We start from the raw sequence: 16,601 nt of genomic DNA on the forward strand, positions 1-16,601 counted from the left end.
TGTGCCAGCTGTCATGTGGGATCTTAGTTCCCTGACCAGGGATTGAACCTTTGCCCCCTAAAGTGGAAGCACAGAGTTTTAACTGCTGGACCACCAGGGAAGTCCCTATACTGTCTTCTTTATTTTTATATTTATCTATGTAGTTACCTTACTGGTACTCTATTTCTTCCTGTGGATTCTAGTTACTGTCTGGTTTCTCTTTATGTCAGCATAAAAGTCTCCCTTTAGTATTTCTTGTAGGCATGTCTGCTAGTAATGAATGCTTTATGTTTTTGTTTATCTGGGAATGTCATAATTTCTCCTTTGTTTTAGAAGCATAGTTTTGCTGGATATAGAATTCTTAGTTGACAGTCTTTCTCTTTCAGCACTTGAACATAAGTATGGATCACTTTGTGTTTATCCTACATAGACTTTATTTAGCTTCTTGGATGTGTTTTTCATCATATTTGGGCACTTATTGGCCATTATTTCTTTTTTTTTTTTTTTGTGGTACGCGGGCCTCTCACTGTTGTGGCCTCTCCCATCGCGGAGCACAGGCTCCAGACGCACAGGCTCAGCGGCCATGGCTCACGGGCCCAGCCGCTCCATGGCATGTGGGATCCTCCCAGATCGGGGCACGAACCCACGTCCCCTGCATTGGCAGGAGAACTCTCAACCACTGTGCCACCAGGGAAGCCCGCCATTATTTCTTCATCCTCCCATTTGCTTGTTTGTATGCTTGGTGGTTTGTATACTTGATAATTTGTTCTCTGAGGCTCTGTTCATTTTTCTTCATGCTTTTTTCTTTCTGTTCCTCATATTGGATAATCTCAATTAACCTATCTTAGAGTTTGCTGATTCTTCGGCCTGCTCAAATCTGCTGTTGAGCCTATCTAGAAAAATCTGTTTCTTTCTTTTTTAAATATAATTTCTGTCTCTGTTGAGATTCTCTATTTAATGAGGCATGATTCTCATACTTTAATTCTTTTTTTTTAAATTTATTTTAATTTGGCTGCATTGAGTGTTGCTGCACGCGGGCTATCTCTAGTTGTGGCGAGCAGGGGCTACTCTTTGTTGTGGTGCATGGGCTTCTCATTGCGGTGGCTTCTCTTGTTGCAGAGCACGGGCTCTAGGCGCACGGGCTTCAGTAGTTGTGGCTCACGGGCTCTAGAGTGCAGGCTCAGTAGTTGTGGTCCATGGGCTTAGTTGCTCCATCACAGCATGTGGGATCTTCCCGGACTAGGGCTCGAACCTGTGTCCCCTGCATTGGCAGGCAGATACTTAACCACTGCGCCACCAGGGAAGTCCCTCATACTTTAATTCTTTAGGCATGGTTCCCTTTAGTTCTTTGAATTTTTGCTTGTGTGTTCTTAGTTCCCAGACCAGGGATCAAACCTGGGCCCTCTGCAGTGAAAGCGCAGAATCCTAACCACTGGACTGCCAGGGAATTCCCTTCTTTGTAATGTTTATAATACCTTATTTAAAGTCTTTGTCTAGGGCTTCCCTGGTGGCGCAGTGGTTAAGAATCCGCCTGCCAATGCAGGGGACGTGGGGTCGAGCCCTGGTCTGGGAAGATCCCACATGCTGTGGAGCAACTAAGCCCGTGTGCCACAACTACTGAGCCCGCATGCCACAACTACTGAAGCCTGCGCTCCTAAAGCCCATGCTCCACAACAAGAGAAGCCACCACAATGAGAAGCCCTCACACCACAACAAAGAGTAGCCCCCACTCGCCGCAACTAGAGAAAGCCCACGCACAGCAACGAAGACCCCAACGCAGCCAAAAAATAAATTAATTAAATAAATTAATTTTTAAAAAAGTCTTTGTCTATTAAGTCCAACATCTAGGCTTCCTCAGATACAGTTTTATTGATTGCTTTCTTCCTCCTATATATGCACCATACTTTCCTGTTGATGTGTCTTATTTTTGTATTGAAAAGTGAGCATTTAAAATAATGTGGCGGGGGCTTCCTTGGTGGCGCAGTGTTTGGGAGTCCGCCTGCCGATGCAGGGGACGCGGGTTCGTGCCCTGGTCTGGGAAGATCCCACATGCCACGGAGCGGCTGGGCCCCTGAGCCATGGCCGCTGGGCCTGAGCGTCCGGAGCCTGTTGCTCTGCAACGGGAGAGGCCACAGCAGTGAGAGGCCCACGTACCGCAAAAAGAAAAATAATAATAATAATGTGGCAGGACTTCCCTGGTGGTCCAGTGGTGAGGAATCTGCCTTACATTGAAGGGGACGCAGGTTCGATCTCTGGTCAGGGAACTAAGATCCCACATGCCGTGGGGCAACTGAGCCTGTGCGCCACGGCTACTGAGCTCACACGCCTCAACTAGAGAGCCTGTATGCTGCAAACTACAGAACCCACACGCTCTGGAACCTACACGCCACAACTAAAGAGAAGCCTGCGCGCCACAACGAAAGATCCCATGTGCCGCAACTAAGACCCGACACAGCCAAAAATAAATAGAATAAAATAAATAAAATGATAAATAAATCTTTTTAAAAATTAAAATAAAATAAAATAATGTGGCAAGTCTGCAAATCAGATTCCCCTCCTTCCTGTGGGTTTCTCATTGCTGTTTGTTGAGTGACTTCCCTGGACTAAATCTGTAGAGCCTGTATTCTTTGTTTTGTGCAGACGTTGAAGTGCCTGCTTGGTTGACTTAGTGGTTAGCTAATGATTAGACAGAAATTTCCTTAAATGCCTTGAACCAATAAGTTTTCTAGCCTTTGCCGAGGGTACTCTGTGTATATTGCAGTATGCCATCAATGTTCCTGCAGGCAATTTACAACTTTGCCTTAGCCATCACTTTCTGCTTGCACAGACCTCAAGGTCACCCAGAGGTGAGAGATTAGGGCCTTCTTAAGACTTTCCCTGAGCCCATAAATGCGTGTGTCCTTCTAGATATCCAAGAATATGTCAGCTTTTCAAAGCCCCTTATAGACGTCTCATTCCTGAACATTCAAATTTTTTGGTCAGTGTCCTGTTAGCCCTAACTGGTATCATCACTGCCTTAGGCAGTTGGGATGTTAAACAGTTGCCACTGATTATTTTTGAAAAATGTGCTAAGGATAAGGTTGTTCACACACAACAAGCTCTGAGTCAGGTCAAATAAAGTAACTCTGAGAATGGAACTTCTTGGTGCTAATCAGATCAGATAGTAACAGTTCTCTGGGCATGGGGTTTTTGGGGAGCTCCAAATTTGTTCTGCCCCCTCCAGTGGTTGCTAGGCTGCTGGTTTTAATAACTAATGTTGTGAGGCTCTTGGTTTTCAAGGCTGCCAGAAAGCTAGGGGAGGAGAGGGAGATGGGAATCAGGCAAGTTAAAATGCCATAAAACTCACTGTACTTACCAAGATTCAGGCATTTTCTTTTTTTTTTTTTTAATTATAGTAAAATATACATAATATAAAGTTTACCATTTTAACATTTTTTAAGGGTACAGTTCAGTGCCATTAAATACATTCACATTGTTGTGCAGCTGTTACTACCATCCATTTACAGAACTTTTTTATCTTCCCAAACTGAAACTCTACCCATTAAACAACTCCTCCCCCTACCCCGGGCAACCGCCATCCAACTCTCTGCCTGTATGAATTTGGCTAGTCTGGGTACTTCATGGAAGTGCAGTCATACAGTATTTATCCTTTTGTGTCTGGCTTATTTCAGTTAGCATAATCATCCATGTTGTAGTATATGTCAGAATTTCATTCCTTATTAAGGCTGAATAATACATACCACATTTTATTTACCTGTTCACCCACTGATGGATATTTGGATTGTTTCCACCTTTTGGCTATTGTCAGTAATGCTGCTGTGAACATAGGTGTACAAATATCTGTTTGATTTCCTGCTTTCAATTCTTTGGGGTATATACCCAGGAGTAGACTTGATGAATCATATGGTAATTGTTTTTAATTTAAAAATTTTTTGAGGAAGTACTATTCTGTTTTCCCAGCAGCTGCATCATTTTATATTCCCACCACTAATGCACAAGTGTTCTAATTTCTCCACATCCTCCTAACACTTGTTATTTTCTGTTTTTAATTTGGATAATGTCAAGTTTATCTATTTTTTTCTTTTGGTGTCATAACTAAGAAACCATTGCCTAATCCAAGGTCATAAATTTATGCCTATGTTTTCTTTTAAGAGCTTTCTAGTTTTAGCTCCTACATTTAGATCTTTTATCTATTTTGAGTTAGTTTTTTCAAAGTACCTTTTAAATTAAATTAAATTTTATTTACTTTATTTTTTGGCCACACCATGCAGCATGTGGGATCTTAGTTCCCTGACCAGGGATCAAACCCGTGCCCCCTGCAGTGGAAGTGTGGAGTCTTAACCACTGGACCACCAGGGAAGTCCTATTTTGAGTTTTTTTTTTTTTCCGGTACGCAGGCCTCGCACCACTGTGGCCTCTCCTGTTGCGGAGCACAGGCTCCAGACGCGCAGGCTCAGCGGCCATGGCTCACGGGCCTAGCCGCTCCGTGGCATGTGGGATCTTCCCGGACGGGGGCACGAACCCGCGTCCCCTGCATCGGCAGGCGGACTCTCAACCACTGTGCCACCAGGGAAGCCCTTGAGTTAATTTTTGTATTTTCTATTTCATTAATTTCCACTCTAATCCTTATTATTTCCTTCCTTTTGATTTATTTTGTTTTTCTTCTATTATCTTACAGTAAACTATTGTGTTGTTGATTTCAGATCTTCCTTCTTTTTTAATGTAGTATTTACAGCTATAAATTTCCCTCTAAGCACTGCTTTAGCTGCATCCCATACGTTTTGGTATTTTGCATCATTTTCATTCGTCTCGTCTACTTCTTTATATATGTTGAGAGAGTAGCTGGAGGGCCTCTCTTCCTGGGGAATACTTAGAAGAGGAAGATTAGTACTTTGTCTCCTGCTGCTGCAACTGGTTGGTCTCAGGGTTACAACTAATAATTGTTACCTCTTTCCACTCTCCATTTCAGATTCCCCTTGCCCTCAGCTACCATCTCTGCCAGTCTCAATGGCTTTACTTAGTGGTATGACCTAAACCCTCATTCCTGAGGGATCTGAACCACTGGTTACCATGCTTTTCTCAGGTTAGAGTTTCCAACTTGTCTGTTTACTGTACTGTCAGAATTGGGAAGGAGAATACCAGTAGGCACCAAAGTGGATCATCTGAATTTTAAATATATTTTCATTGTGGTGCGGAATAGCAACCCTCTTTCTGATAATGAGGATTAGTTACCCCTACCAAGATGATAGTTCCTCTTCTTGCCTGATGATCCCTGGATACGAGGACTCCACAATGCCCAGGTGACAGCTGTAGCTTATAGCCTCTTGGGACTCTTGTCTCCTGTGGAAGTGTTCCTTTTTTGGTGACCAAGATCTTTAACTCTGCAGAACCCAGAGTTGCAGAGATAGGAAACAAAAATTCCCCAGGTGGGTCTTTGGGATTGATAATAAACAGGGTATGCTATTTCTACCCATCACCCCCCCGCCCCATTTCTCACATCCATGTATTTTTCCTGTTTTGAAGACCACTAGCATATAAAGGTCTTTGATTTGGTGTATATATTGCACCCTGGAAGATGGTACTCTTTTGTCATAAAATACGTCATTGAGTTGGTGCTTCAGCTGTGCCTTCATCAGGCCATTCCAGTGCTCTTTTAGGTTAGCAGATTCTAGGTGGTGTTGTATATATACCACCAGTAGATCCCATGGTCCTGGGCCCTCTCTTGCACTTACTTTACTACAGAGTGGGTCCCTTGTCATGAAATGATGTTATGTAGGATGATGCTTACTGGTAGATTAAACATTTCCTTAACTCTCATGTACTGTTCACTGCAGCCCTGAGGGCAGGAAAGGCAAATATACAGCCAGAATATGTCCCTATTTCTTTCTTTTTTTTTTTTAATTAATTAATTTATTTGGCTGCTCCAGGTCTTAGTTACAGCATGCAGGATCTTTGTTGCAGCATGAGGGATCTAGTTCCCTGACCAGGGATCAAACCCGGGCCATCTGCATTGGGAGCATGGAGCCTTAACAGCTGGACCACCAGGGAAGTCCCCCTGTTTCTTTCAGAATAAATTGTTCACCTTTTCAGGGTGGAAGGGGCCAAAAACAGTCAGCTTGCCATCCAAAGGCTGGTTGGTTTCCTTGAAAGATGTCATACTGGAAGCTTTGTGTTTGTCTCTGTTGCTGGCCTTTCGGGCTCTTGGTGGCGTCAGTAGCTAGAGCATACTTGGTAAGTAGGACTTCATACTGTTGTCTATGCATAGAGTATATCTCTGCCACATGACCACCTTCTTTCAGGTGCTCATTTTTCTAGCACTGGGGAGGCCATGACAAAAGATGGCTGATGTAAACTGGTTGAGTCATTGTCTACTTGGTTGTTTTGTGCTTTTTTCATGGTAGATGTTCTCTGATGTCTGTTAACATGTGATATGAAGATCTTCAAATGTGTCTATTTTTGTATCCTCCCACGTGCCTCTACCTTAAGACCTCCTTCCCCTAATTTTCTTTTTTTCTCCCCCTAATTTTCTAATCATTCTCCTTTTATGCCCCCTGACCAGCACATCAGGACATTTACCTGTGAGTCCACATATATTTTAACCTCAAACCAATTCTTTGTCTGCACAAAGTAGACAGTCTGCCTGAAGCTCTGCCCATTGGGCACTGTCCTTCAGTGCCAACCCCGAGTGAGGCTGTGGTGCAACCACTGTCCATTTTTGACTTGGACCCAGTGACAGCCATCTGTGAAGAAGGTGAGGGTTTTTCCTTTGTCAGCTGGCTGTGAGGGCCCCCCAGTATGGCCAAAGGTATATGCTAATGAAGGGGCACTTTGCAACAATGGTAGATGATATGAGGGTTTGGGCTATCTGCTCATGCTCGTGACTTCTGGTCCTACTTGTGCTAGATACTGGTTGTATCACCTTCATCTTAATGCTGAATTATTGCTGGGTCCACCCAACCCTATGACTTGGTATCTCATAGAACCTAGGTCATGGTGGGTGATTCTGGATAAATGGTCACTTGGTGTCACATCATCAGGTGTTCTATATATGCTAGGACCCAGTAGCATGCCAGGAGTTGTTCTGCAGAAGGCATACAATTTTCCACTGAAAATGGAATGGCCTTGCTCCAGATCCCAGGGGTCTGCATAGTGATTCTCCCACTGGGGCTTGCCATAATACCATAGCATTTGCCAGATTGTTTGCCTCACCATCCAGACCTACCTGCAGAGTCCTTTACTGTTCTGGAAACTGGTAACTTTTTGTGTCACCTGATATAAAAGCCAGAACAGTATTCTTGGGTGTCATGCTTCCCTCTTAATGGTGGGAGGTGCAAGATGCAGTTGGTTACTTGGATGCCTTTACTTGAATGGCATGTTTTATCAAGCCCCTGACTACTGGGCCTATAAAAATTTTACTGATGAATGGGTGCCTGAATCTCTGTAGCATTTATCTTTCACCCTCTGGAGTCCATGTGTTCTGTCAAGGCCTTCAGTGTGCTATCCACCTCCTGTTCATCTGGCCCAATTAGCATGATGTTATTAATATAGTTGGTCAGTGTGATATTCTACAAGAAGTCTATATTATCATAAGACTATATTACATGAGACAGTGGCAAAATTGACATGGTCCTGTAAAAGTATGCTATAATCCATTCCATGTGAATGTGAATTGTTGCTGATCCTACTTTCTTGACGGGATAAGAGAAAAAGAACTTATTCCTTCAATCTCTGACAGTGTACTGTGCTCTTGGGGCTGTGTTAATTGGCTCTAGCAAAGATACCACATCTGGCATGGCAGCTGCAGTTGTGGCTACTATTAGATTGAGTTTGTGGTAATCTACCTTCCTCCAGGATTTATCTGGTTTCTGCCGGGACCACACTGGTAAATCCTGCATCCTCTGGGGGTGTAGCACTAATTTCTGCCATCTCCCCTCCCTTGCCCCCAGAATACAATATTGTTTTCTTTTGTGTTTATTATCTTGGAAGGTGGGATGGGGCACCCACCTTTAGAGGCTTCCTTCCACTTGGCCTTCTCCAGTATAACTCCTATCCCATAGGCCAAGGACTCACTAACTTCCAGGTATGTCTGTTTCAATTATACATTCAGGGTCCAGGGAAGTGACCACCAGGATGGTTCACACACCCAGTGGGCCCATCGTGAACTGGACCTTGGCCAGGGCTCAGTTTATTTCCTGGTCCTCATAAGTCCATGATTATACTTCCAGACTCCTGGTGTCAATGTCAACCTATCCTTAAAATGTTAGCATTCCCGTTTACGCAGTTTACTGTTACCTGAGTAAATGACCGTAGACAGAGCTGACTACATAATTTGCATGCTGATTACACCTGGATTGAGAATGGGCGAGAGAAATTGCCCACCAAAAGTACGTGGCACTCCTAGCCCAGGCAGGGAAAGGATGGCCAGCTGGGACCAGAGGGAGTGGCCAAGAGGCCGCTCCTGGGAAGACAGGAAGAGGTGGACTGTGTGTGAGCTGAGGCTTCAAGCCCCCAGCACATGCTTCATTTTCCCCCTCAGATTTCACTTATGGAGCAGAAATTCATAGATAAAATTATTAAGAATTTTAAGACAGTGACTGCAGAGCATTAAACTTCAAGTGCAGGGACCTTCTGAGTATGGAGTCCGTAAGACCTATAGTATATGGGTCTCTTAGGCCATAGGTTTCTCAGGGAATTGTTATACTTGCTTTGGTGTTGCAGGTTCTTTTCTCTTGGGTACCTGGCCTCCTTCAGTCAAAGGGGTCAGGATCTGAAACTGGCTCATGTTCAGACACTGGGCATGGATTCTGATATTTTTTTATTGAGGGGACTGACCTCAGCATCCAGATCTTCCATCCCTGATTTCTTTTGATGTTACAGATGGAGAAGTGCTCTTATTAGCTGCTTGTCTATTTTGCTTCATAAATACACCATGCTTTATTAACTATCTCTGCAAATCCTGTGAGTCGGATTCCTTTGACTGCCACTCTGACTTTGCTGATCTTTATAGTAAGTGTCTCCATCTGGCTTCAATCATTAAGTACCATGGCCTGGTCTCCTTTGTTTTAGGGTCCTATCATCACCGTTGCTATCAGTGGCATTAGGGGGTTTTTTTGTTTTATACATCTTTTTCTTTTTTTGGTTGTGTTGGGTCTTCATTGCTGCGCGCGGGCTTTCTCCAGTTGCGGCGAGCGGGGGCTGCTCTTCATTACGGTACACTGGCTTCTCATTGCAGTGGCTTCTCTCGTTGCGGAGCATGGGCTCTAGGTGCGTGGGCTTCAGTAGTTGTGGCACGCGGGCTCAGTAGTTGTGGCTCGGGGGCTACAGAGCACAGGCTCAGCAGCTGTGGCGCACGGGCTTAGTTGCTCTGTGGCATGTGGGATCTTCCCAGACCAGGGATCGAAGCCGTGTCCCCTGCATTGGCAGGCGGATTCTTAATCACTGCACCACCAGGGAAGTCCCAGTGGCATTAGTTTTATAACAAATTCTCTGTGGAGAACAGCTTTTAAACTTCTTAATGATGCTGGTGCCCCTCTCACCAGCACATTCCTTATAGTATCCTCCCAGCCATTTCAAGGAACGTAATACTTTTTTCTGACCACTTCAGCAAGCCAACTTCACTAAGTGAGCCTTTTAATCCCTTCCTCCCCTGTCTGCCACTGCAGTTTTGTCATTGCTACTTACCATGGGCCATGACTTTTCCAGCTTTTAGGAACCATCCTAGTGATAAGTTCATACCATATTCTGAGGTTTTTGCCAGGGTGTTAAATCCTGTATCTCTGGAGAGTGATCAGTAACTTTATGTTCTGGTTCTGATGTTCAAGCACCCTCAGAATTCACATTTGCTCTCACTTAGCCCCTGCCAGTACATGCTGGCTAAGTCTTGCAGCTCCCTTGGGTTATAATTCCTTTGTGACCTTATCAGGCACAAAATATCTGGGCTGGGTTATGCCCTGACCTACTACAAGTTAGGAGGCATGGAGGTGGCAGATCCTGAGGGGACATTGTTTATTGAGCAGGGTGGGGAGGCCTCTGCATCATCTTCAAGTGCGGGAAGAGTGCTAGCTCTTACAGAGATGGTGAGCCAGTTTCGCAGTTTCAAGGGCCCTATTGCATTCAAGATATTGGAGGGGCATCAACTCACTTGTCTCCATCGCATGTATGAGGGTCTCGTTCTTTCCCAGTCAGGGGCCTGACGTGGCATAGCATACCTCCCTTGGCTGAGAGTTAACCTTCCTTGGTGCTCGGCTACTCTGTTGATTAACTCTTGGGCCTGGTCTCCAGCTTTTTCTCTCCTCCTGCTGCCACAGAAAAGAGCCTCTTTATGAATTACCAGGAGGCCCTGGGGTGTTCATATTTGACTTTTTTAAAATTACTTATTGATGCTTACTTACTTATTTATTTAGGCTGCGCCACACAGCTTGTGGGATTTTAGTTCCCAACCAGGGACTGAACCCCGGCCCTTGCCAGTGAAAGCATGGAGTCCTGACCGCTGGACTGCCAGGGAATTCCCCACATTTGACTTTCAGTTGACTGTTGATCACTCTTAGCTTTTTGTTATCTTCTTCTAGAGCATCAGTTAAGTTTAGTAATAGCCGTTCAATTCCATTGTCATTATAGTTATTTCCCCCTTACTCTTCAAGTACCTCATCAATCCAATCAACTAGATCATTCTGTCCATAGATAGATCATCATTATTCACCACTAGTGAAAGTTTAAGAATTGTACCAGCACCTTGTGCCAGGGATTATCTGGTTACCTACCACCACCAGTGGGGTCCTCAGTGCTATCTAGTCTGTGAGGATTCAACTCCAAAACCCCTTCACAGTCCTAATTTTCTCAGATCACTGCCAGCCCCCACTGTTAGTAGGTTATATTCTCTGAAAAGCAGACTCTGAATTGGAGTTTAGTATTCAAATTGTTAACTAAGGAGTGCCCTTGGGATCAAAACTATGAAAGAGATAAAAAAGCAAGATTGGGCAGATTCGATCCTTGTTTTGATTAAGGGTGAGGGAGGTTGAAAATCTATACTTATTCGACTTTTTTCAAAATTTTTTTGTTTTATTTTAATACTTGAGCATTCTTAACTTACTGAACTACTTTCTACTTTCCTCAGGCAAAACCAATTCCTTCATTCTATGATATCCTCATATGCTTTCCCAGATGTTTATGTGAGTTTTGTGAGTTTTGTTTGTTTGGGGGTTTTTTTGCATAAAAATTTGGCTTTTTGCTGCTCTCTCTCCTTCCCTCCCTTCTTCCCTCTCCCCTTCCCCACCCTTCCCTTTTTCCCTTTGTCCCCCCTCCCTAAAAAATAAAAAAAAATTTTTTTAACTTGCTTTTTTCCTTACACTCCAGTAAATTCAAGATGGAGATTGGAAAGGGAACTTATATCTGTACCTCAACCCCCTTAAAATAAATCCCAGTTGGCAATGTTCTCACTTAATAAGTTGTACATTTCTATAATGTTCTAGTTTTAAACTATAATCAGTGTTACTGAATTGGGTTTATTTTTTAAGAAATATAAAAGGTGATGGATTTTATGTTTTAAGTATATCATTTACTTTTTTCTCTTTTTAGAAACTATATACCACCTCCCTAAACTGGTTAATAGTGGCATGGAAGATCCATTTGGTGAGTATCACCTACATTTTTCTTAGTAAATGATATTTGTGTTTTATCCTTACCTCCATTAAAGCTTTGAGAATAAATTGATTTTTTTCATGTTTAGTGTGCTAAGCTCTCTAGTTTATCAGTTCTCAAACTTTTTGGCCTCAGGATCCCTTTATACTCTGAAGTATAATTGAGGGCCCCAAAGAGCTTTGTTTGTATGATTTATATCTATTGATATTTACTATATTACAAATTAAAATAGACATTTAAAGATATTAATTCATTTCAAAATAACATTAATAAACCCATTATATGTTACATAAATAAAATTTTTTAATGAAAAATAACTCCCCAAATAAAAAAGAGTAACAAGAAGAGTGGCATTGTTTTACATTTTGCAAATCTCTTTAATGTCTGGTTTAATAGAAGACAGCTGGATTCACATATCTGCTTCTGCATTTAATCTGTTTTGTTATCACATACCCTGTAGACTCTGGAGAATTGACTGATTGGAGCTAATGAGAGTGAAAAGGCAAATAGCACTTTTGTAATATAAAAAGTAATTCTGACATTGCTATGCGTCATCTCTAGTAGTTCCTAGACCACACTTTGAGACCTAATGCTCTAGAATGTTAGTTACTTCAAATACAGCAAAGAACCAGTTGGCAAGTTAAAATAATAAGTTTTAAATTCTGTAACAACATGGTTAAGGGAGTATAAATCTAGATACACAAAGGTTTTGTATCTACCTTTTTGACTAAAAAGTCAGTCACTGTGTATTGAACTCTGTTTTCCTATTGACTGCAATTTCACAGAGAGATACGGTCTGAGATAGTTAGTAGGCCATTTTGAACACTTGTGCCTTGGGGTGTTTATTGAAGCTTTTTGAAAATTATTGATGTTTCTTTAGTATCTGTAGAGTTATATCCGTGCTTTAAAAAGTTTCTCTGTAGGAGAGAAATGGTATTTCTACCATATTTTAAAATTCTCTAAGATGAGACATCTTAGCTGCTTTCCAGGCTTTTATTTTATTTTTTATCATTGTGTTCTGAATCCACAGCATTTTATTTATTTATTTATTTATTTATTTATTTATTTATTTTTGGCTGCGTTGGGTCTTCATTGCTGTGCACAGGCTTTCTCTAGTTGCGGTGAGTGGGGGCTAGTTGCAGTGCATAGGCTTCTCATTGCGGTGGCTTCTCTTGTTACGGAGCACAGGCTCTAGGCACGTGGGCTTCAGTAGTCATGGTGCACGGGCTTAGTTGCTCTGCAGCATGTGGGATCTTCCCAGGCCAGGGATTGAACCCATGTCTGCTGCATTGGCAGGCGGATTCCTAACCACTGCGCCACCAGGGAAGTCCCCAGGCTTTTAAACTATTAAGCTACTCACCTTGCCTACATGTTATTGGAAATACTTTTAAAAATTTTTCCTGTGGTCATCTAGAAAGCCCTTTGGGGGAAAAATTCACAATTCCAGTGTCATTGCTGTACAGCTTCATTAGAATTGTTGAACCACAGCTGAAACAAGCCTTCTATTACTTTTTAGTTCCCCCCGATACGATTTAGAATTTTAAAAGTAAAGGTGGTGTGTAAAAACTTAAGAAGGAGCCTTTCCATTATCTTAAGTTGCAGGAAACTTCATAGTTTTTTAGGTTTAACACATTGTATATCCTTAAATTTACATTAATCACTATGCTAATGAGTATGTAAAACATTCTTGTACATTGATGCATATTGTACCTCCCACAATTAAAAGCGTAACAGCCAAAAAAAAAACAAACCCACATATTATACACTTGGAAGACTAGTTAGGACGTACTTCCCACTTTATATGCATCAGCAAAAAAAAAAGCAACCAGAGAAAGTTTTCCTTGTTAATAACCTCATTATGCTAGAGGCAGGTTTTGTTTTTGTTTTTGTTTTTTTAAAAGATAGGTACTTTTATTTTATTTATTTATTATTATTTTTTTTTGGCTGCGTTGGGTCTTCGTTGCTGCGCGCGGGCTTTCTCTAGTTGTGGTGAGCAGGGGGGCTACTCTTTGTTGCAGTGCGCTGGGCTTCTCACTGTGGTGGCTTCTCTTGTGGAGCAAGGGCTCCAGGCACGCAGGCTTCAGTAGTTGTGGTGCATGGGCTTAGTTGCTCCGCGGCATGTGGGATCTTCCCGGACCAGGGATCAAAGTCGTGTCCCCTGCATTGGCGGGTGGGTTCTTAACCATTGCGCCACCATGGAAGTCCCAAGAGGCAGGTTTTTTTTTTTTTTTTTTTTTTTGCGGTACGCAGGCCTCTCACAGTTGTGGCCTCTCCCGTTGTGGAGCACAGGCTCCGGACGCGCAGGCTCAGCAGCCATGGCTCACGGGCCCAGCCGCTCCGTGGCATGTGGGGTCTTCCCAGACTGGGGCACGAACCCGTGTCCCCATCGGCAGGTGGACTCTCAACCACTAGGCCACCAGGGAAGCCCAAGAGGCAGGTTTTTTTTTTGTTTTTTTTTTTTTTTTCAAGAGGCAGGTTTTGATTCGAGCATTTTGTGCTTCTTCACCAAATGGGGAAAAGTCTGAATCTCATTTTATGGCAGTGTAACTTGAAGTAGTAGTGTAAAAAAGGTTCCAAGTTTATATTCTACTCACACACAGTTACTGTAGATGACTGAAATTAGGCTCTTTGGGCACCTGGTACAAGTAAGTAACCAGATAGCTCAGATTAATAGCTTGTTGTCTTGCTTTGAAAAGACTGTTGTTGAAAACCTTGCCAGATAAGAATTTCTCCTCTGATTTTAATGACCCTAAATGGCTTCTTTAGGAGTTTGGCTTTTTTCACCCTGTAGTGTACCTTGCATCTAGCTCATCAGTGAAATCCTTATTTTGAACACTAGAGGGCAGTCAGTACTTTATTCATAAATTTGCAGTTTCTTTACAAATTAATTCTTAAGGGCGTTATTTATGAACAATTTGGTGAATCGAGTTGATATAGTTGCTTGGTGACAAATCCTAAAGAACATGTTCGTATGATAAACTAGCGTAACGTACGACAACTCCAAAGGCTTTTATGGGAAACATTTTTTTTTCTGCTGAGTGACCTCCTTACCTCACCTAACTTAAACATAACTTAAATGGAATTTAATCTAATTAATTAAACTTATTATTAAGCTAATTAAATCAACTTAAATTAAATTTAAATATAATTTAAATTTACTAGAGAATACCAAAGGGAAAGTTGCTATGGAAGTTACAGTTGGCTAGTAGTCAGTTGAAATATAAATTAATATGTGCTTTTGATCACTAATATGAGAAAATGTTTGTCTTCTGTGCTAGTGAGAGGATTTTTTCCTCTTATACTTTTATTTATTTATTTATTATTTTGGCTGCATTGGGTCTTTGTTGCTGTGCATGGGCTTTCTCTAGTTGCTGTGAGCGGGGGCTGCTCTTTGTTGCGGTGCGCAGGCTTCTCATTGCAGTGGCTTCTCTTGTTGCGGAGCATGGGCTCTAGGCGCGCGGGCTTCAGTAGTTGCAGCACGGCGGGCTCAGTAGTTGTGGCTCTTGGGCTCTAGAGCGCAGGCTCAGTAGTTGTGGCGCACAGGCTTAGTTGCTCCGCGGCATGTGGGATCTTCCCAGACCAGGGCTCGAACCCGTGTCCTCTGCACTGGCGGGCGGATTCTTAACCACTGCGCCACCAGGGAAGCCCTTATACTTTATTTTTATTTTTTTAATTTAATTTGGTTATATTCCCTGTGTTGTACAATATATCCTTGTAGCTTATTTTATGCATAATAGTTTGTAGGGTTTTTTTTTTTAATTGCTCACAAAACATACATATGATAAGAATCTGGTTTATTGAGTTATGGTCCACTCAGTGCCATTTGAAAAGGAAAAGAATTCTGAATGTAAAATGAATTTGTTTCTAAGAAGATGGAGCCCCTGGAAGATGGTTGAGAATTTTGTTACAGTTAGGTTAACTAACAGTTATGTAGATACATTGGAAAAGAATTATTTGTTGCATTCTGAAAATTAAAGTGAGAGATTTTTACCCATCACATTCTAGTGGGACAGACCTAAGGCCTCTAGGACCTTTCTTACATGGACAGATGTTTACACATTTTATTATATAATATTCTAAAATCACATTTGTTAATGCCACCACTGATCTCACCAGAAAAGTCTTTAAATATTGGGAAGTTGGCAGGCTCACTCTAGTGGATATGTTTTCCAAAACTAGAATTTTCTCTTGAAAGCTTGACATATATCACTGGCAACAAGTACTGTCAGTTTTATTTGTAGTGACAGGCTCCATTCATTTTTGAGAAAATATCTGTGAAATATCTAAGCTTGAACAAAATAGTTTGTCATTCAGTCTTTCCAGTAAAAGCAGTACTTCATGAAACAAACTGGCCAGTTCAGCTTGCAACTCAACTACACAGGTGCCTTAACTGAAGGTAACCATTGTACTTACCATTTCATCATGCAAAATAGTAAAAAGACACATAGAGGGCTTGAGATTCATTAAAACTAATAATAGTTTTTACGGCTTTATCAAGGATATTCTTAAATTGGCATTATTTTTAACTGTAATTATGTAGTGGTGAAGATTATGCATCCTACTACAGTTTGGTGCTACTGCCTTGATATGTGTGAAGGTGCCAGCAGTTTTGCTCACCATTGCTTTTGTACCCTTAGTACCAGTGTCAACATGATGAAAAAGGCAACAAATTCTTTAGTATTAAGTATATCATTGTACCTCTTGGGTCCTGAAAGGATCTTGGGGGATACCCAGACATCAGTGGACCATACCTGCTTCAGTTTCCTAATTTTCAGAGTCTCTTCTGTGGAAGTCATGGACAGAGTCAAGACTTAGTCCTGGAAATTGTTTTGGGCAGGGCTTCAATCTTGGACACTTGGCAGAAGTATGGTCAGAGAGAGTGAGCTGCTCTGTGGTCTCTCCTAAGTTGATCATGACCTACCTGAAGCTTTTAGGAATAAGTTAAAGAACACTTCTGTGGGTGAAATGAGTGTTCTGAGCTCATT

At 42.1% G+C, this 16,601-nt stretch overlaps 1 protein-coding gene across 17 annotated transcripts in view; it reads left to right on the forward strand.

Annotated features, from left to right (window-relative positions):
• The window catches only part of PHACTR4 (phosphatase and actin regulator 4), a 117,076-nt gene that overhangs the window by 29,308 nt on the left and 71,167 nt on the right, over positions 1 to 16,601 (forward strand). For 13 of the 17 annotated variants that reach the window (XM_067725076.1, XM_067725081.1, XM_067725088.1 and 10 more), the window contains exon 2: positions 11,554 to 11,607. Coding sequence is in view for 10 of the 17 variants with exons in the window: in XM_067725081.1 (XP_067581182.1) it covers positions 11,592 to 11,607 (16 nt within the window). In the remaining 7 variants the exon portion in view is untranslated. Of the gene's footprint in view, positions 1 to 11,092; positions 11,148 to 11,553; positions 11,608 to 16,601 lie in introns of all 17 variants that reach the window. The other 4 variants (XM_067725077.1, XM_067725082.1, XM_067725089.1 and 1 more) reach the window with 1 other exon arrangement.

The sequence above is a fragment of the Pseudorca crassidens genome, chromosome 2 (assembly GCF_039906515.1).
Source record: "Pseudorca crassidens isolate mPseCra1 chromosome 2, mPseCra1.hap1, whole genome shotgun sequence".
NCBI lineage: Eukaryota > Metazoa > Chordata > Mammalia > Artiodactyla > Delphinidae > Pseudorca > Pseudorca crassidens.